This window comes from Hypanus sabinus, chromosome 12, assembly GCF_030144855.1.
Source record: "Hypanus sabinus isolate sHypSab1 chromosome 12, sHypSab1.hap1, whole genome shotgun sequence".
NCBI lineage: Eukaryota > Metazoa > Chordata > Chondrichthyes > Myliobatiformes > Dasyatidae > Hypanus > Hypanus sabinus.
The window spans coordinates 1,946,111-1,968,215 of record NC_082717.1 but is presented as its reverse complement, the minus strand read 5'-3'; the positions used below and the strand labels follow the sequence as shown (position 1 = coordinate 1,968,215).

Below are 22,105 nucleotides of genomic sequence, written 5' to 3'. Positions count from 1 at the left end.
AGGTCATTTGATTCCAAACAGTTTACTGATCATTAAAGAATGTCTCTCTGGTGCTTCCTGCTCCCTCCCCTTCCCCTTTTCCCAACCATGATTCCCCTCTCCCTGCCCCCTTCCCACTCTCAGTCCACAACAGAGATCCAGGTTTATCATCACTCACATATGCCATGAAATGGGCTTTTGTACTGGACAACAGATTTCACAACATTTGCCAGATTCTGCAGCAAGGCTGCACTACCTTCTTTTCGATGTCATGGTCCTTGAAGGCCAGAGTGACCTCGTTGATGTAGGCTGCCCGTAGTCTGTCACTGCTACGCAACTGAATGGCATTCTCAACTCTCGTGTTCACCTCAGTAAATCTGGCAGGGTTGTGATGCTGAGCCTTAGATCTGTCTACCTTTCTCTTACATTTCTTTATCAGGGCCGCCATGATCTACGGGAATAATGCAAGAGGTAAAAACGCCTGTGAACTCTCAGCTTAATACTCCTCTCTATTTTATTCTCTGGAACGCAGGCAAAATGAGGGGAGATTTGATAGAGGTATACAACATTATGAGGGTATAGATAAGACAAACACAAGCAGGCTTGTTAAGAACATAATAAATAGGAGCAGGAGTGGCCATCTGACTTATTGAGCCTGTCCCACCATTCAATAAGATCATGGCTGATCTGACCATGGACTCATCTCCACCTACCCACCTTTTCCCCATAACCCTTACTTCCCCTGTATACAAAAATCTATCCAAACTTGTCTTAAATATATTTACTGAGGAAGCCTCCACTGCTTCATTGGACAGAGATTTCCACAGATTCACCACTCTCTGGGAAAAGCAGTTCCTCCTCATCTCCATCCTAAAACTACTCCTCTGAATCTTGAGGCTACGTCCCCTAGTTCTAGTCTCACCTACCAGTGGAAACAACTTTTCTGCCTCTATCTTAACTATCCCTTTCATAATTTTATGTTTCTATAAGATCCTTCTGAATTCCTGCCAGTACAGTCCCAGGCCACTCAATCTCTCCACATAGTCTAACCTCCTCATCTCTGGAATTAACCTGGTGAACCTCCTCTGCACCGCCTCCAAAGCCAGTATATCCTTCCTCAAGTAAGGAGACCAGAACTGCACACAGTACTCCAGGTGCGGTCTCACCAGTACCCTGTACAGTTGCAGCATAACCTCCCTGCTCTCGAATTCAATCCCTCGAGCAATGAAGGCCAACATTCCATTTGCCTTGATAGTCTGCTGCACCTGCAAACCAAACCTTTGTGATTCATGTACAAGCACTCCCAAATCCCTCTGCACAGCAGTATGCTGGAATTTTTTACCATTTAAATAATTATCTGCTCTTTCATTTTCCCTTCCTAAGTGGATGACCTCACATTTAACAACATTGTACTCCATCTGCCAGACCCTTGTCCATTCACTCAACCTATCTATATATCTCTGCAGACTTTCCGTATCTTCGTCCCAAATTAGTATCATTAGCAAAATTCAATACACTACCCTCGATCCCCTCTTCCAGTTCATTAAAGTATATCATGAACAGCTACGGGCCCAGTACCGACCCCTGTGGCACATTGCTCACCACTGATTGCCAACCAGAGTAACACCCATGTATCCCAACTGTCTGCTTTCTATTAGTTAACCAATTCTCCATGCATGTTAATCCATCACTCCCAACTCTATACACCCTTATCTTATGAGGAAGTCTTTTATGCAGCTCTTCATCAAAAGCCTGGTGGAAATCCAAGTAAATAACATTCATTTGTTCCCCTCTATCCACTGCGCATGCTATGTCCTCAAAGAATTCCACTGAGGTCATGGGTTAACGATGAAAGGTGGAATGTTTAAGGGGAACATGAGGGGGAATTTCTTCACTCAGTGGTGAGAATGTGGAACGAGCTGTCAGCAAAAGTGTTGGATGTTGGTTCAATTTCAACATTTAAGAGAAGCTTGGACAGGTACACGGACGTGAGGAATACAGAGGGCTATGATCTGGGTGTGGACTGATGAGACTAGACAGAATTACAGTTCAGCACAGACTAGATGGGCTGATTGGCCTGTTCTTAGGCTGAGGGATCCTCTGTCATACACACAGTGGTGGAGCAGGTTCCAAAGGAGCACAGGAGCAGCAAGGAGAGGTACTGAGGGATAACAGAATGGTTAGAACAGCAGTTCTTAGACATGTTGGTCAATGGCCTCTCTCAGGTTGGCGGAGCAACACTTCATATTCCATTTAGGTAGCCTCCAACCTGATGGCATGAACTTTGATTTTTTTCAACTTCTATTCATTTTTTCCTCGCCCCCTTCTCTCTTCTACTCCCCACTCTGACCTCTTACCTCTCACCTCCCACTGGCACCCCTCCTCATTCCCTAGATCCCATGGTCCACCCTCCTCTCCTATCAGATTCCTTCTCACATCATTCCACTCTCCCCCACCCACTTGGCTTCATCTATCACCTCCAAGCGTGTCCTCCTCCTCCTCCCTCTTTATTCTGGCATCTTCCCCCTTCCTGTCCAGTCTTGGTTAAAATGTCAGCAGGACCAAAGAGCTGATCATTGACTTCAGGAGGAGGAAAGTAGAGGTCCAGCAGCCACCCCTCACTGGTGGTTCAACGGTGGAGAGTATCAGCAACTTTAACTTGTTCAGAGTTATCATTTCAGAGGACCTGTCCTGGGCCCAGCATTCAAGTGCAATTATGAAGAAAGCACAACAGCACTTCTACTTCCTTCCTTGGCAAGGCATGTAATACTTTGACAAACTTCTATAATGTGTGGTGGAGTGTATATTGACTGGTGCATCACAGCCTGGTATGGAAACACCAATGCCCTTGATCAAAAGGTAACACAGACAAAATGCTAGAGGAACTCAGCAGGACAGGCAACATCTATGGAAAACAGTGAACAGTTCACATTTCAGGTCCAGACCCTTCTCCCAGACTTGAAGAAGGGTCTCAGCTGAAATGTCAACTGTTTAGTCTTTTCCATAGAGATGCTGACTGGCCTGCTGAGATCGTTCAGCATTTTGTGTGTGTTGCTTTGGATTTCCAGCATCTGCTGATTTTCTCATGTTGGTGATCCCACAAAAAGTAGTGGATACGGCCCAGTCCATCACAGGAAATGCCCTCCCCAGCATTCAGCACGTCTACAGAATGCTGCTGCATCCACTGTTAGTGACCCCCACCATCCAGACCCTACTCTCTTCCCGCTGCTATGATCGGGAAGGTGGTATGGGAGCCCTAGGACTCTCACAACCGGATTCAGAGATTTTACCCCTCAGCCATCAAGCTTTTGAACAAGTGAGGATAACTTCACTTGCCCCATCACTGAACTGTTCCCACAACCAATAGCCTGACTTTCAAGGACTTTTGCTCTCATGTTCTTGAAATTTAGTTTTTTTTTCTGTTTTATATCTGCACCGTTTGTCATCTTGTGCACATTGAGAGTCTGTCGATCCTGTTGGGCACAGTTTCATTGATTCTATATAGTTCCTGGATTCACTGAGTGTGCCCACAAGAAAAAAGACGTTAGTGTTTTATATGGTAACATACTTATGTACTTTGATAATAAATTTACTTCGAGCTTTAATGAAGGGCATTGTCTGAAATGTTGACTGCTTATTCACTTCCACAGATGCTGCTGAATTCCCGCAGCATTTTGTGTGTGTTTTACCAGGACAGTGCAGGAGCGTGTGAAGGACACACTGCAGGGAGTCAAGGGTTGTCATTTCCCACCTCACCATGGTGGGCGCAGGGATGGCTCAGGAGTGTACTGTGCAGGAGCTGCTTGCTTAACCCAAAACCTGAAATCTCCTTCAGAAGCCAGTCTCGTGCAACACGAGTGCCTCACGGAGATGCTCACCATACCGTTCTGTGATGCGCTCAGACGGTTCCTGTATGGGCTGCGCTTGCACACTTTTCACTTCATTGTCCACGCCCACCATCTGAACATGCCTTGACAGTCACCCCTCTCAGTGAGGGAGGCCCCAGTGGAAGTCTCTCTATGAAGGGGTCTTTCACACGTACAGTGGGGACCTAGGGTGGAGGGTATTGCACAGGGCAGTACCATGTAATAGATTCTTGAGCAGGTTAACTGATACCCCCTCCACCTGCCTTTTCTGTGGACGGGTGTAATTGGTGTACAGTGCCTGCATGGAGTGTGCAAGGCTGCAGCCCCTGTTTGAGTATCTGAGGGGGCTGCTCCTCAATATCTGGCTGCTTTTTATCCCCTAGCTCCTGGTTTCTGGGCACCCAGTAAGGGAGGGGAGGGTTGTTCAGATGACATCCCAGTGGCTTGCTCTTGGGCCTGGCCAAACAATTGATTTGTATGTTTACTGGTTTGTCAGTGAGGCCAAATTGGGTTTGAAAGAGCTGCCTGCCACTCAAAGACATTGGAGGTGGTGCACGAAGGTGGCAAGAGTGATTGTAGTGAGCATCTCCCTTGCGATTGCAAGACCCTGTTGGATATTGATAATGTAACTTGCCACAGGCCTGTTTTCCTCGTTTGCTGCCGGCACAGGTGGTGGGGAAGCCGTGTGGCCTTGGTTGTAGCAAGGACTAAGCCTCAAGCCATGGGCTGACCTGCTGCAGCAGGGGAGAGGAGATGGTGGGGGTGCAATGGGGCATCCATACTCAGTTGGGGCTGGCCTCCCCTGTCGGTACTGCCCTCCAGTGGTCAATCATTGGGATGAAAGGCTGGACTGTCCTGGTAAAGTGTACTACCTGGACAGTACCTGAGGAGGAAGGTAAAACTGCACAGCCGCGGGTGATGTCAGCGGCGAGCACAGAGTTTAAAAAGAGGCCCACTTTTAGGAGCGGGCAGCGTCGGTGCGGGCAGCGGAGTGCGCAGGAGCAGAGTTCTGGGCTTTGACTCAGCAGGAGCAGAGTGCTGGGCTTTGGGTCAGCAGGAGCAGAGTGCTGGGCTTTGGGTCAGCAGGAGCAGAGAGCTGGGCTTTGGGTCAGCAGGAGCAGAGAGCTGGGCTTTGGGTCAGCAGGAGCAGAGTGCTGGGCTTTGGGTCAGCAGGAGCAGAGTTCTGGGCTTTGACTCAGCAGGAGCAGAGTTCTGGGCTTTGACTCAGCAGGAGCAGAGTTCTGGGCTTTGACTCAGCAGGAGCAGAGTTCTGGGCTTTGACTCAGCAGGAGCAGAGTGCTGGGCTTTGGGTCAGCAGGAGCAGAGTTCTGGGCTTTGACTCAGCAGGAGCAGAGTTCTGGGCTTTGACTCAGCAGGAGCAGAGTTCTGGGCTTTGACTCAGCAGGAGCAGAGTGCTGGGCTTTGGGTCAGCAGGAGCAGAGTTCTGGGCTTTGACTCAGCAGGAGCAGAGTTCTGGGCTTTGACTCAGCAGGAGCAGAGTTCTGGGCTTTGACTCAGCAGGAGCAGAGTTCTGGGCTTTGACTCAGCAGGAGCAGAGTTCTGGGCTTTGACTCAGCAGGAGCAGAGTTCTGGGCTTTGACTCAGCAGGAGCAGAGTTCTGGGCTTTGACTCAGCAGGAGCAGAGTTCTGGGCTTTGGGTCAGCAGGAGCAGAGTGCTGGGCTTTGGGTCAGCAGGAGCAGAGAGCTGGGCTTTGGGTCAGCAGGAGCAGAGAGCTGGGCTTTGGGTCAGCAGGAGCAGAGTGCTGGGCTTTGGGTCAGCAGGAGCAGAGTTCTGGGCTTTGACTCAGCAGGAGCAGAGTGCTGGGCTTTGGGTCAGCAGGAGCAGAGTTCTGGGCTTTGGGTCAGCAGGAGCAGAGAGCTGGGCTTTGACTCAGCAGGAGCAGAGAGCTGGGCTTTGGGTCAGCAGGAGCAGAGTTCTGGGCTTTGACTCAGCAGGAGCAGAGTGCTGGGCTTTGACTCAGCAGGAGCAGAGTTCTGGGCTTTGACTCAGCAGGAGCAGAGTTCTGGGCTTTGACTCAGCAGGAGCAGAGTTCTGGGCTTTGACTCAGCAGGAGCAGAGTTCTGGGCTTTGGGTCAGCAGGAGCAGAGTGCTGGGCTTTGACTTGGCGGGCTTCGGCGCAAGGGGCTTTCGGTGAGAGGAAATCAGTGAGCCTGAGTACGTGCTTGCTGAGGTAACAAGGTAAGGTCGGTAGGTGCTTTTTTCATTTATTCTGACTAATCTGGGATCAGGTGATGGGGGAGACAGTCAGAGCAGTGGTGTGCTCCGTATGCAGTATGTGGGAAGTCAGGGTCAACACAGTTGTTCCTGATGACCACACCTGTAAAAGGTGCCTCCAGCTGCAGCTTCTATCAGCCCGAGTTAGGGAGTTGGAGCGGGAGCTGGATGAACTACGGATCATTCGGGAGGCAGAGGCAGAGATAGATAAGAGTTATCGGGAGGTAGTCACACTGAAAAGACAGGAGGTAGGCAAATGGGTGACAGTCAAGAGAGCAGACAGAGAGAGCAGAGCACCCCTGTGGCCGTTCCCATCAACAATAAGTATACCGTTTTGGATACTGTTGGTGGGGATGATCTACCAGGAACAAGTTGCACTGGTCCTGTCTCTGGCACTGAGGTTGGACCCTCGACTAGGAAGGGGAGGTGGGAAGAGAAGAGAGCGGTAGTGATAGGGGATTCTATAGTCAGGGGGGAAGATAGGAGATTTTGTGGGGAAGATCGGGAGTCTCGGATGGTATGTTGCTTCCCTGGTGCCGGGGTCCGAGACATCTCAGATCGGGTGCAGGCTATTCTTGAGAGGGAGGGCAAGAACCCAGATGTTGTGGTCCATGTAGGGACCAATGACGTGGGTAGGATGAGTGAGGGGGTCCTGCGTAGTGAGTTCAGGGAGTTAGGTGCGAAGCTGAAGGGCAGGACCTCCAGGGTAACAATCTCAGGATTGCTACCTGTGCCACGTGCGAGTGAGGCAAGGAACAGAAGGATTATACAGATTAATACGTGGCTGAGAGGATGGTGCAGGAGGGAGGGCTTCAGGTTTATAGATAATTGGGCTTTGTTCCAGGGAAGGTGGGATCTGTTCCGACGAGACGGTTTACACCTGAACTGGAGTGGTACTAACATTCTTGCAGGAAAGTTTGCTAGTGCTGCTCGGAGGGGTTTAAACTAAATTTGCAGGGGGCAGGGATCTAGAATGTGAAAGAGGATAGCGAGATGAAGAATAAAGGATAGGTTGGGACTACACGGTTCCGGAATATTAAGTGTGTAGTAGAGAAAGGTGAGGCAGAACAAGTGATAAGGAGAACACATGTACAGAGGGATGGTCTGATGGAACATGGAGTTAAATGTGCAGAAAGAATAAGTAAATTTAAGAAGGCCAACAAAATTCAAGGGGCTTATAGCCCGATGGGAGTGCGGGGAGCTGGGTTAAGCACAATAGGCAGTGATTTAAACAGAGAGAGGAGAAATGGGTTAAAAATTCTATATCTGAATACACAAAGTGTCAAAAATAAGGCGGATGAGCTTGAAGCTCAGGTGCGAATGGGTAACTATGATGTTGTTGGGATAACGGAGACATGGCTGCAGGGAGATCAGACCTGGCAAATGAATGTACAAGGGTATACGTGCTATCGTAGGGACAGAAATGTGGACAGAGGGGGTGGGGTGGCCTTGTTGGTGAGGAATGGGATTCAGTCCTTTGCAAGGGGGGACATAGGATCAGGAGAAGTAGAGTCTGTGTGGATAGAACTGAGGAACAGTAAGGGCAAAAAGACCCTAATGGGTGTTGTCTACAGGCCTCCAAACAGTAGCATGGATATTGGGTGAAAGTTGAATAGGGAGTTAACATTGGCATGTGGCAAAGGTAATGTTGCAGTAATTATGGGGGATTTCAACATGCAGGTGAACTGGGAGTATCAGGTTGGTGCTGGACCCCAGGATAGGGAGTTTGTAGAGTGCCTACGGGATGCAATCTTGGAACAGCTTGTACGAGAGCCGACCAGGGACAAGGCTATTCTGGATTTAGTCTTGTGTAATGAACAGGATTTGATAAGCGATCTTGAAGTAAAGGAGCCATTAGGAGGTAGTGACCATAATATGATGTTTTTATCTGCAATTTGAGAAGGATAAGGACAGATAAGAGGTGTCAGTGTTGCAGTTGAACAAAGGAGACTATGGAGCCATGAGGGAGGAGCTGGCCAAAGTTAACTGGACGGATATCCTAGCAGAAAAGACAGTGGAACAGCAATGGCAGGTATTCTTGGGAATAATGCACAAGATGCAAAATCAGTTCATCCCCCGGAGAAGGAAGGATTCAAAGGGGGGAAAGGGGCCACAGTGGTTGACAAAGGAAGTCAGAGATTGTATAGCATTTAAAAAAAAGAAGTATGACAGAGCTAAGGTGAGTGGGAAGACAGATGATTGGGAAATTTTTAAGGAACAACAGAACTTAACTAAAAAGGCAATACGGGAAGAAAAAATGAGGTACGAACGTAAGCTAGCCAGGAATATAAAGGAGGATAGCAAAAGTTTTTTTAGGTATGTGAAGAGAAAGAAGAAAGTTAAGAACAATGTTGAGCCCTTGAAGAATGAATTGGGTGAAATTGTTATGGGAAACAGAGAAATGGCTGAAGAATTTAATAAGTACTTTAGATCTGTCTTCACTAGGGAAGACACAAGCAATCTCCCAGATGTATGGATGGGCCAAGGACATAGGGTAACAGAGGAAATGAAACAGATTGACATTAGAAAGGAAACGGTAATGAGTATACTGATGGGACTGAAGGCTAACAAATCCCCAGGTCCAAATGGTCTGCATCCTAGGGTACTAAAGGAGGTGGCCCTGGAAATTGCAGATGCATTGGTAATCATTTTCCCACTTTTTAAGAAAGGAGGGAGGGAGAAAATAGAGAACTATCATCCTGTCAGCCTAACATCAGTTGTGGGGAAGATGCTAGAGTCCATTATTAAAGATGAAATAGTGGCATATCTAGATGGCAGTGATAGGATTGGGCCGAGCCAGCATCGATTTACCAAGGGCAAATCATGCTTGACTAATCTATTGGAGTTTTTCGAGGATGTAACCAGGAAGTTAGACAAGGGAGATCCAGTGGATGTAGTGTACCTCAATTTTCAGAAGGCATTTCATAAGGTCCCACATAGGAGATTGGTGGGTAAAATCAGAGCTCATGGCATTGGGGGAAAGATATTGACATGGATAAAAAACTGGTTGGCAGATAGAAAGCAAAGGGTAACGGTGAATGGGTGTTTCTCAGAATGGCAGGTGGTGACTAGTGGGGTGCCACAGGGCTCGGTATTGGGACCACAGCTGTTTACGATTTACATCAACGATTTAGATGAAGGCATTGAGAATAACATCAGCAAGTTTGCTGATGATACTAAGCTGGGTGGCAGCGTGACATGTGATGAGGATGTTAGGAGAATTCAGGGTGACTTGGATAGGCTGGGTGAGTGGGCAGACATTTGGCAGATGACGTTTAATGTGAATAAGTGTGAGGTTATCCACTTTGGGAGTAAGAACAGGAAGGCAGATTATTATCTGAACGGTGTAGAGTTAGGTAAGGGAGAAATACAAAGAGATCTAGGAGTCCTTGTTCATCAGTCACTGAAGGTGAATGAGCAAGTGCAGCAGGCAGTGAAGAAGGCTAATGGAATGTTGGCCTTTATTACAAAGGGAATTGAGTACAAGAGCAAGGAAATCCTCTTGCATTTGTACAGTGCCCTGGTGAGACCACACCTGGAGTATTGTGTACAGTTTTGGTCTCCAGGGTTAAGGAAGGACATCCTGACTATAGAGGAAGTGCAGCGTAGATTCACAAGGTTAATTCCTGGGATGTCAGGACTGTCTTACGCAGAGAGGTTAGAGAGACTGAGCTTGTACACGCTGGAATTAAGGAGATTGAGAGGGGATCTGATTGCAACATATAAGATTATTAAGGGATTGGACAAGATAGAGGCAGGAAATATGTTCCAGATGCTGGGAGAGTCCAGTACCAGAGGGCATGGTTTAAGAATAAGGGGTAGGTCATTTAGGACAGAGTTAAGGAAAAACTTCTCCCAGAGAGTTGTGGGGGTCTGGAATGCACTGCCTCAGAAGGCAGTGGAGGCCAATTCTCTGGATGCTTTCAAGGAGCTAGATAGGTATCTTATGGATAGGGGAATCAAGGGATATGGGGACAAGGCAGGAACCGGGTATTGATAGTAGATGATCAGCCATGATCTTAGAACAGTGGTGCAGGCTCGAAAGGCCGAATGGTCTACTTCTGCACCTATTGTCTATTGGATTGTATGCGTCTGCACTGCCAGTAACTGTATCAGCAATTTGTAGGACATGGTGCTCAAGGTCTTGGGTTACATATGTGTTTATTTTTTGCATGACTATGTTTTTTGGCTCACTATTTTTGAATGTGCTGTGTCTGTTTCGGAAATTAGCCCTGGAGCGCTGTTTCATTTGGCTGAATATATGTATGGTTAAATGATAATTAAACTTGATTTGATTGATTTATATTTAAATAAAAGTTTGTATTTTTTGTGAAAAATTGATGGCACTGCTCAGGATGGGTGGGCGGTACTCACTTGTAGTTGCCTCCAGCACATCCTTGGGTGTGTTGTTTGTGAACGTAACTGATACATTTATATATAACTGATATATTTATGTACGTGTGACAAAAAAGCTAATCCCTTAACATCTGTACTGAGGAAGGATGTACTGTAGGAAGGGTCAGTGGAGAGGGTACAAATGAGGTACATGAGAATTATTCCCGAAATGAAAAGGTTAATACATGAGGAGCATTTGGCAGCATTGGGCCTGTACTCACTGGAATTTAGAAGAATGAGGAGGTTCTCATTGAAACCTATTGTGTGTTGAAAGGATTAGATAGAGTGGACATGGAGAAAATGTTTCTTACAGTGGGAGCCTAGGACCAGAAGTCAGTGTCAGAATAGAGGGACAACCATTTGGAACAGAGAGGAGGAAATTTCTTAAGCCAGAGGATTTAAAGCAGAGGTTGATAGTTTCTTGATTAGTCGGACTTTCAGCAGGGGCACAATTCAGGGCATCCAACTATACTTCCCTCCATAGCAGTCCTCTGCAGAGAGTGGTGTGGACATTCTGGCACATCTGTAGATGTGAACTTCCCACTTTACAGGACATTTACAAAGACAGATGTGTAAAAAGGACCTGAAAGATCGCTGGGGACCTGAGTCACCCCAATCACAAACTGTTCTAGTTGCAACCATCCAAGAAATGGAACTGCAGCATAACAGCCAAGACCAAAAGGCTCCAGGACAGCTTCTTCCATCAGACCATCAGACTGATTAATTCACACTGACACAATTGTATTTAGAAACATAGAAAACCTACAGCATAATACAAGCCTTTTGGCCCACAATGCTGTGCTGAACATGTACGTACTTAAGAAATTACCTAGGGTTACCCATAGCCCTCTTCTTCTAAGCCCCATTTACCCATCCATGAGCATCTTAAAAGACCCTATTGTATCCGCCTCCACCACCGTCACCAGCAGCCCATTCCACGCACTCACCACTCTGCATTTTAAAAAAAAACTTACCCCTGACATCTCCTCTGTACCTACTTCCAAGCACCTAAAATCTGTGCCCTCTCATGCTAGCCATTTCAGCCCTGGAGAAAAAGCCTCTGACTATCCACATGATCAATGCCTCTCATTATCTTATACACCTCTATCAGGTCACCACTCATCCTCCGTCGCTCCAAGGAGAAAAGGGAAAAGGCCAAGTTACCGACTTTATTCAAGCTGGTGATCCTGTTAAAGGGATGGTCAAGCCTCCAGGGGGTCTCAGACTCCATCAAATGCAGCAGGTTGTTGTCTATCTGCAGCACGCTGCAGTGGGTGTTCTCCCTCTTCCGCTCCTGCATCATGATCGGACGACTGATGCTGGACTGTCTTCGTTTTGATATGGCTAAGTGTGACGGCTGCTTGATGAAGTAAGTCCGGATATTATACTGTGCCAGTAGGCTGCTCCTTTGATGGCCAAATCCCTCTTCCGTTTGATAATCGCCTTCTAAACACTGTAACGTAGCTTCGGATATGTGGACTCGCCTGAGACACAATAGATGACAATCCTTAGAATCGGTTTTATTATCACTGACATCAGGCACGAAAATTGTTGTTTTGTGGCAGCAGTACAGTACAAGACATAAAATAGATGAAAAATTACAAAAATAAATACTATTTCTTTTGGTACCTCCTGCACCTCATAAAAAGGGTTGTTTTGTTCATGGTCTCTACTTTAACCTTGCTGTCTTGCCAGACTTACCCAGGCTGACCAGAGTTCTCCATCTCATCGGCAATGTGTACATCTAGTGACCAGACATCAAACTGCCACTTGCGCAGACCCAGCACCCCACACAGGACAAACCCCGAGTGGATTCCGATCCGCATGTCCATGTCTGAGTGAAAACTCAAGCGGATCTTCCTAGACAACACAGAAATGCAGAGTAGCACTCAGAAAATGCTGGAAGAACTCAACAGGTCAGACAACAACTATGAATGAAATTAACAGCTACATTTTGGGCTGAGACCCTTCACCAGAGTTCATCAGAAGAGAGAAACACAGGTGTCAGATTCATTTCTGGTATGATCCTCCTTGGAGGATTGAACCTTCACTCCTGAATCAGTGTGGATAACTTCACTCACTTCAACTCTGAATTGATTCCACAACCTATTGACTCACTTTCTAAGGACAGCATGATAACGTAGCAGTTAGTGTGACGCCATTCCAGCTCAGAGTGCTGGAGTTCAAGGTTCAATCACAGCATCCTCGTTAAGGAGTCTGTTCAGCCTCCTTGTTTCCCATGGGTGCTCCATCTTCCTAAGATTGAGATACAGCACAGAATAGGCCCTTCCAGTTCTTCGAGCCAAGCCATCCAGTAATCTCTCGATTTAATCATAGAAACAGAGAAAACCGACAGCACAATGAAAACCCTTTAGCCCACAAAGCTGTGCCAAACACGTCCTTACCCGAGAGATTTCCTAGGGTTACCCATAGCCCTCTATTTTTCTGAGCTCCATGTACCTGTGCAGGAGTTTCTTAAAAGACCCTATCGTATCCACCTCCACCAATGTCGCTGGCAGCCCATTCCATGCACTCACCACTCTCTGCGTAAAAAAAACTTATCCCTGACATCTCCTCTGTACCTATTTCCAAGCACTTTAAAATTTCAGCCCTGGGTAAAAGCCTCTGGCTATCCACACGATTAACGCCTCTCATCACCTTATACACCTCTATCAGGTCACCTCTCATCCTCCGCTGAGTTCATTCAATCTATTCTCATAAGGCATGCTCCCCAATACAGGCAACATCCTTGTAAATCTCCTCTGCACCCTTTCTATGATTTCCACATCCTTTCTGTAGTGAGGCGACCAGAACTGAGCACAGTACTCCAAGTGGGGTCTGACCAGGGTCCTATATAACTGCAACATTACCTCTCGGCTCCTAAACTCAATCCCATGATTGATGAAGCCAGTGCACCATGTGATTTCTTAAAATAAGAGTCAATCTGCGCAGCAACCTTGAGCGTCCTATGTACTCGGACCCCAAGATCCCTCTGATCCGCCACACTGCCAAGAGTCTTGCCATTAATACTACAAACCCCATTTCCAGAAAAGTTGGGATATTTTCCAAAATGCAATAAAAACAAAAATCTATGATATGTTAATTCACGTGAACCTTTATTTAACTGACAAAAGTACAAAGAAAAGATTTTCAATAGTTTTACTGACCAACTTAATTGTATTTTGTAAATATACACAAATTTAGAATTTGATGGCTGCAACACACTCAACAAAAGTTGGGACAGAGTTAAAATAAGATTGAAAAGTGCACAGAATATTCAAGTAACACCAGTTTGGAAGACACCACATTAAGCAGGCTAATTGGTAGCAGGTGAGGTATCATGACTGGGTATAAAAGTAGCGTCCATCAAAGGCTCAGTCTTTGCAAGCAAGGATGGGTCGTGGCTCACCCCTTTGTGCCAAAATTCATGAGAGAATTGTTAGTTCAAAAGGAACATTTCCCAACACAAGATTGCAGAGAATTTAGGTCTTTCAACATCTACAGTACATAATATTGTGAAAAGATTCAGAGAATTCAGAGACATCTCAGTGCATAAAGGGCAAGGTCGGAAACCACTGTTGAATGCGCGTGATCTCCGAGCCCTCATGCGGCACTGCCTAAGAAATCGTCATGCTACTGTGACAATTGTAGCCACCTGGGCTTGGGAGTACTTCGGAAAACCATTGTCACTTAACACAGTCTGTTGCTACATCCAGAAATGCAACATGAAACTATTACGCAAGGAGGAAGCCATATATAAACTCTATGCAGAAATGCCAGCGAGTTCTCTGGGCCCGAGCTCATCTCAGATGGACCGAAAGACTGTGGAACCGTGTGCTGTGGTCAGATGAGTCCACATTTCAGCTAGTTTTCGGAAAAAACGGGCGTCGAGTTCTCCGTGCCAAAGATGAAAACTACCATCCTGATTGTTATCAGCGAAAGGTGCAAAAGCCAGCATCTGTGATGGTATGGGGGTGCATCAGCGCCCACGGCATGGGAGAGTTGCATGTATGTGAAGGTACCATTGACTCTGAGGCGTATATTAGGATTTTAGAGAGACATATGTTGCCATCAAGGCAACGTCTCTTCCCGGGACGTCCATGCTTATTTCAGCAGGACAATGCCAGACCACATTCTGCACGGGCTACAACAGCGTGGCTTTGTAGACACAGAGTGCATGTGCTTGACTGGCCTGCTGCCAGTCCAGATCTATCTCCTATTGAAAATGTATGGCACATCATGAAGAGGAGAATCTGACAACGGAGACCACGGACTGTTGAGCAGCTGAAGTCTTATATCAAGCAAGAATGGACAAAATTTCCAATTGCAATTCCACTACAATTAGTATCCTCAGTTCCAAAATGATTAAAAAGTGTTATTAAAAGGAAAGGTGATGTAACATAATGATAAACGTGCCTCTGTCCCAACTTTTGTTGAGTGTGTTGCAGCCATCAAATTTAAAATTTGTGTATATTTACAAAATACAATTAAGTTGGTCAGTAAAACTATTGAAAATCTTTTCTTTGTACTTTTGTCAGTTAAATAAAGGTTCACATGAATTAACATCACAGATTTTTGTTTTTATTGCATTTTGGAAAATATCCCAACTTTCCTGGAAATGGGGTTTGTATATTCTGCCAAAATGAACCACCTCACACTTATCAGGGTTAAACTCCATCTGCTACTTCTCAGCACAGTTTTGCATCCTATCAACGTCCCGCTGTAATCTCTGACAGCCCTCCACGCTATCCACAACACCTCAACAACCTTGTCATCAGTATATTTACTAACCCATTCCTCCACTTCCTCATCCAGGTCACTTATAAAAATCACAAAGAGTAGGGGTCCCAGAACAGATCCCTGAGGCACACCACTGGTCACTGACCTCCATGCAGAATGTGACCCATCTACAACCACTCTTTACCTTCTGTGGGCAAGCCAGTTCTGGATCCACAAAGCAATTTCTCCTTGGATCTCCTGCCTCCATATTTTCTCAATAAGCCTTGCATGGGGTACCTTGTCGATCCTAGCCTAATCACGGGACAATTTACAATGACCAACTAACCTACCAACCAGTGTGTCTTTGGATTATGGGAGGAAAAAGGATCGCTGTGCATTTCTTCTGTACAGTTTTATATGTTCTGTGTGTAAGAGGGTTTCTCCTTTGTAGTGGGATTTTTTCTCTCTTTATGTTACTGCATATGTTAATCAAAAAAGCATTCGTGCTCTCATGACCAGACTATGTAACAGTTTCTTCCCCCAAGCTATCAGACTCCTCAATACCCAGAGCCTGGACTGACACCTTGCCCTATTGTCCTGTTTATTATTTATTGTAATGCCTGCACTGTTTTTGTGCACTTTATGCAGTCCAGTGTAGGTCTGTAGTCTAGTGTAGCCTTCTCTGCGTTTTTTTATTACACAGTTCAGTCTAGTTTTTTGTACTGTGTCATGTAACACCATGATCCTGAAAAATGTTGTCTCGTTTTTACTATGCATTGTACCAGCAGTTATGGTCGAAATGACAATAAAAGTTGACTTGACTTGACTTGAAAATGGCTTCACACACAAAATGCTGGTGGAACACAGCTGGCCATGCAGCATCTATTGGGAGAAGCGCTGTCGACGTCTCGGCCCGAAACGTCGACATCGCTTCTCCCTATAGGTGCTGCCTGGCCTGCTGTGTTCCACCAGCATTTTGTGTGTGTTGTTTGAATTTCCACCATCTGCAGATTTCCGCCTGTTTGAAAATGGCTTCTTTGTGTTGTTAAAAGTAGGAATGCTTCTTTGTTATGCTAACTGGTGAGAGGGTGTTTATCTCGCAGCTTTGTTTGAGTTAGAATTACTGATAACAAGAATTGTATTCATTTGTTAACCAATTGGGATTAATGTTATTCTCTCTCCTGGGTCTGTAAACTATTGTTGGCTAATCAAGAACCCATTAACCTCCACTTTAAGTATACCCAATGACTTGGCCTCCACAGGCATCTGAGGCAATGAATAGCACAGAGAAGGCCCTGAATGCGTTACCTTACCGAATTGCTTGGATCATACCCAGACCCAGTTCCACACAGCAGTGAGCATGGTCAGCGCGTGGTTCAGGCAATCCAGCCACCGCATAGTAGCAATCCCCAAGAATCTTAATTCGCAGACAGCCGTGCTTCTGTAAAGCATAAAATGATGATAAAACTTTATAAAGTGCATTGTCTCACCCTGCGGTACTGTTAACATTACACCATCAGAGAAAATAGAACATTACAGCACTGTACAGGGTCTTCAAACTCTGTCATGGACAGTCCCAGGCCTAGCTGCAAAAGGATGAGTATTGGCCATGGCTTTAGCAGTGCTACAAAATCACCAACAGAAACTCCAGGGACCTTATCCCTGGGAGAGGACGGATTGTTGAAAATGGGCTACATCTGGGGACAACATGAAAGGTGCCCATAACAGAGGACTCTGATGAGTTGCTTTCTGGTAGGGGTGATGGGCTTCAGTTAGTAATTAAGTACAGACACTTTAGCCATGAAGTTATGACAACCTTTTAACCTACTCCAAGATCAATCTAACCCTTGTATATTTAATTGGTGTGTCTTTTTGGTCTAGATAGAGTGGATGTGGACAGGATGTTTCCTATAGTGGGGAAGTCTAGGACCAGAGGGCACAGATAGAGTGGATGTGGAGAGGATATTTCCTATAGTGGGGAAGTCTAGGACCAGAGGGCACAGATAGAGTGGATGTGGAGAGGATATTTCCTATAGTGGGGAAGTCTAGGACCAGAGGGCACAGATAGAGTGGATGTGGAGAGGATATTTCCTATAGTGGGGAAGTCTAGGACCAGAGGCCACAGATAGAGTGGAAGTAGAGAGGATATTTCCTATAGTGGGGGAGTCTAGGACTAGAGGACACAGATAGAGTGGATGTGGAGAGGATATTTCCTATAGTGGGGAAGTCTAGGACCAGAGGGCACAGATAGAGTGGATGTGGAGAGGATATTTCCTATAGTGGGGAAGTCTAGGACCAGAGGGCACAGCATCAGAATAGAGGGAGATCCATTTATCACAGATGAGGATTTCTTCAGCCAGGGGGTGGTGAATCTGAGGAATTCATTGCCAGAGACAGCTGAGGGCAAGACATTAAGTATATTTAAAACAGGAGTATATTGGTTTTTGATTAGTAAGATTGTCAAAGGTTACTGAGTGAAGCCATGAGAATGAAATTCAGAGAGATAATAAATCAGCTATGATGGAATGATGGAGCAGACTTGATGGGCTGAATGGCCTAATTCTGCTCCTATGTCTTATGGCCTTAAAGACTTGCGTAACGTCTCCAAAATTTGTACGTTGATGATTATACCATAGAACACAGTCCTCATTCTTTTCATGTCACAGAATACTCTCTTCCTCTTCTTCTCAGAAGACAGTTGGAATCTTTAATATCAGTTCTGATGAAAACTCACTGACCCAAACATTAATTGCTATGTAAATTTTATAAGGATAAGAGATACTGCAAATGCAGGAAATCTAGAGCAACACAGACAAATTGACCTGCTGGGTTATTCCATCATTTGGTGTGTGTTGAACCATAGAACTATAGAACACTACAGCACAGTACAGGCCCTTCAGCCCTCCATGTTGTGCTGACCCATATAGTTCTTAAAAATAAGTACTAAACCCACACTACCTCATAAAGCCTCCATTTTTCTTTCATCCATGTGCCTGTCCAAGAGGCTCTTAAATATCCCTAATGTTTTAGCCTCCACCACCATCCCTGGCAAGTCATTCCAGGCACTCACAACCCTCTGTGTAAAAAACTTACCCTGATGTCTCCCCTGAACTTCCCTCCCTTAATTTTGTACATATGCCCTCTGGTGTTTGCTATTGGTGCCCTGGGAAACAGGTACTGGCTATCTACCCTATCTATGTCTCTCATAATCTTGTAGACCTCTATCAAGTCCCCTCTCATTCTTCTACGCTCCAAAGAGAAAAGTTCTAGCTCCACTACCTTGCTTCATATCACTTGTTCTCCAAACCAGGCAACATCCTGGTAAATTTCCTCTGCACCCACTCCATAGCTTCCACATCCTTCCGAAAATGAGGTGACCAGAATTGAACACAATACTCTAACTGCGGTCTCACCAGAGATTTGTAGATTTGCAACATGACCTCTCTACTCTTGAACTCAATCCCCCTGTTAATGAAGCCTAGCATCTCATAGGCCTTCTTAACTACCCTATCAACCTGTGCAGCGACCTTGAGGGATGTATGGATTTGAACCCCAAGGTCCCTTTGTTCATCCACACTCTTAAGTAACTGACCATTAATCCTGTACTCAGTCTTCTGGTTTGTCCTTCCAAAATGTATCACCTCACACTTATCCGGATTAAACTCCATCTGCCATTTTTCTGCCCAACTCTGCAGCCTGTCTATATCCTCTTGTAACCTTCGACCACCTGCAGCTCCATCCACAACTCCTCCAATCTTCATGTCATCCGCAAACTTACTCACCCATCCTTCCACCTCTACATCCAGGTCATTTATAAAAATCACAAATAGCAGGGGTCCCAGGACAGATCCCTGCAGCACTCCACTAGTCACTGACCTCCAGGCAGAATACTTTCCTTCCACTACTACTCTCTGCTTTCTTCCTTTAAGCCAATTTTTTATCCAAACAGCCAAGGTTCCACTGGAAGTTGAAATTACCCATAACTACTACTCTGTATTTCCTGCACCATTCTAAAATCTGCCTGCTTATCTGCTCCTCGGTGTCCCAAGGGCTATTTGGGAGCCTTTAGACTACTCCAAGCACTGTGATTGATCTTGTCCTATTTCTGACTTCCCTTCCACCCAGACTGACTCCATGGACACTCCTTCTGCAGCGTCCTCCCTTTCTATAACCATGATACTATCCCTGACCAGCCCCCCCCCTTTTCTACCTCCCATCCTATTCCTTTTAAAACACCGGAACCCCGGGACCTGCATCATCCAATCCTGCCCTTCCTCCAACCAAGTTTCAGTAACGGCCACAACATTGTACTTCCACGTACTAATCCATGCTCTAAGTTCATCCTCCTAGTTCATAATACTCCTAGCATTGAAATAGACACATTTCAACCCCTTTAACTGGCTACAATTATGTTCTTTCCCGCCTGTCCTTCCTCATCAACTCAGAACTCTTAGCATCATGCCCTTGTCCTTCTACCTTAATCCCTGCACTCACATTCTGATTCCCACCCTCATGCCAAAATAGTTCAAACCCTCCCCAACAGCTCTATCAAACCTGCCCGCCAGGATATTGGTCCCCTGGGATTCAAGTGCAATCCGTCCTTTTTGTACAGGTCACACCCGCCCCAAAAGAGGTCCCAATGATCCAGAAATCTGAATCCCTGCCCCCTGCTCCAATCCCTCAGCCATGCATTTATCCTCCATCTCATTCTATTCCTACTCTCACTGTCACATGGCTCAGGCAGTAATCCCCAGATTACTACCTTTGAGGTCCTGCTTTTCAACTTCCTTCCTAACTCTCTGTAGTCTTCTTTCAGGACCTCTTCCCTTTTTCTACCTATGTCATTGGTACCAATATGTACCACGACCTCTGGCTGTTCTCCCTCCCACCGTAGGATATCTTGGATGCGAACAGAAACATCCCGGACCCTGGCACCTGGGAGGCAAACTACCATCTGAGTTTCTTTCCTGCAACCACAGAATCACCTATCAGAACCCCTGACTATAGCATTTGCTATCACTCCTGCCTTCCTCTTCCTTTCCCTACCCTTCTGAGCCACAGGGCCAGACTCTGTGCCAGAGGCACGGCCACTGTCGCTTCCCCCAGGTAGGCTGTCCTCCTCAATAGTACTCAAACAGGAGTACTTAATTGTCAAGGGGTACAGCCACAGCGGTACTCTCTAGTACCTGATTCTTCCCTTCCCTCTCCTGACTGTGATCCATTTCTCTGTCCCCCGTGGCCCCGGAGTGACCACCTGTCTGTAACCCCTGTCTATCTCCTCCTCACTCTCCCTGTCCAGATGAAGGTCATCAAGATGCATCTCCAGTTCCCTAACACGGTCCCTTAGGAGTTGCATCTCGATGCACCAGGTGCAGATGTGGCCGTCCAGGACACTGGGAGACTCCAGGGCCTCCCACATCTGACACCGACCACAGAAAACTGGCCTCACACACATACTACCTCCTTTTGCAATCAACAACTGCCTCACCTCATCCCATTACCGCCGAAGCCTGTTGAGCCAAAGCCCTTTCACTCTGCTGCCTCTCACTCCACTGCCCGCCGGATATGGCTGCCTCCTTTTCGCGCTCAACTGGCAGACATCACATGCCTGTGCAGTCTGACCTCTCTCTTCTCCCGAGAACTCAAAATGTCTTCCTGCTGGAAATCCTTAGGTGCTCTTCCGCTGCCTTCTTGTTCCAAATCAAACAAGAATATTGACTCAAATTTAATTCAGCTTCTCTCTCCCTAAGAGTTAGCTAGTGCCCTCGGTATTCCTAGCAGATTTCAGTTCCTGTTGTCAGACCTGTTCCTGGTGCTGAGAGAGGAACAATTCTGCTCTTCCCCCTTTGAGTTTGTGTGAGCATACTGAGTAGAGGAAAGCAAGAGGTCAATATCCCAATCTGAAAGCCCCAACCTGGTGAACCAACTGAACCAAACATAGGTGCCATGGTACCATTGCAGTTACTGCAATATAGTTACAGCTCGTTGCCTTTTGGAGTTTGGAGTTCATCTCTTGAGTTTGTATGTTCTTCCCGTGAACCATTTGGGTTTCCTCCGGGTGCTCCGATTTTTCCCCACAGTACAATGACATACCAGTGAGCAGGTTAATTGGTCATTGTAAATCATCCTACAATTAGGCTAGGGTTAAATAGGTGGGTTGTTGGGTGGCGTGGCTTGTTTTACCAGAAGGGCCTGCTTCACTCTGTATCTCTAACTAAATGAACTCACCTCAGCAAGGTCATCAAACTGCCCAAAGAGTTCATCCAACAAGAGGACAAGTTCATGTGGTGGCAGAACAATCGATAAGTTGGTGAAACCCTTGATATCTGCAAATATTATACTGGAAAGAAACAGGTTGCTGGTTACAAAGAAGATTTTGCTATTCTGCACTGCCAATTAGACACAGCCTGGAATACTGGATTGAAAAGATCCTCATGCAAATTTCATGAACCCAGACCCAACTTAGCAGCCGACCCCAAACACAAATACACAAGTTAGCAGATTGCATAAGACCATAAGATAGAGGAGCAGAAATAGGACATTCAACCCATTGAGTCTGCTTCGCCATTCAAACATGGGCTGATCCAATTCTTCCAGTCATCCCCACTCCTGTCTTCTCCCCATACCCTTTGATGCCTGGCTAATCAAGAACCTATCTATCTCTGCCTTAAATACACCCAATGACTTGGCTTCCACAGCCACTCATGGCAGCAAATTCCACAGATTTACCACCCTCCGCACCTCAGTTCTGAATGGATGTCCTACAATCCTGAATTCATGCCCTTTTGTCCTAGACTCCCCTACCATGGGAAATAACTTTGCCATGTCTAATCTGTTCAGTCCTTTTAACATTCAGAATGTTTCTATCAGATTCCTTCCTCCCCCACCCTCTGTTCTCCTGAACTCCAGG

General features: G+C 46.2%; 1 protein-coding gene across 1 annotated transcript in view; it reads right to left on the bottom strand.

Annotated features, from left to right (window-relative positions):
* The window catches only part of LOC132403305 (adenylate cyclase type 8-like), a 191,743-nt gene that overhangs the window by 144,677 nt on the left and 24,961 nt on the right, over positions 1–22,105 (bottom strand). The window contains exons 4-8 of the mRNA XM_059986758.1: positions 21,424–21,535; positions 16,509–16,636; positions 12,178–12,336; positions 11,645–11,960; positions 236–430 (exon numbers count right to left, since the gene is read on the bottom strand). Of these exons, the coding sequence (XP_059842741.1) occupies positions 236–430; positions 11,645–11,960; positions 12,178–12,336; positions 16,509–16,636; positions 21,424–21,535 (910 nt within the window). The remainder of the gene's footprint in view (positions 1–235; positions 431–11,644; positions 11,961–12,177; positions 12,337–16,508; positions 16,637–21,423; positions 21,536–22,105) is intronic.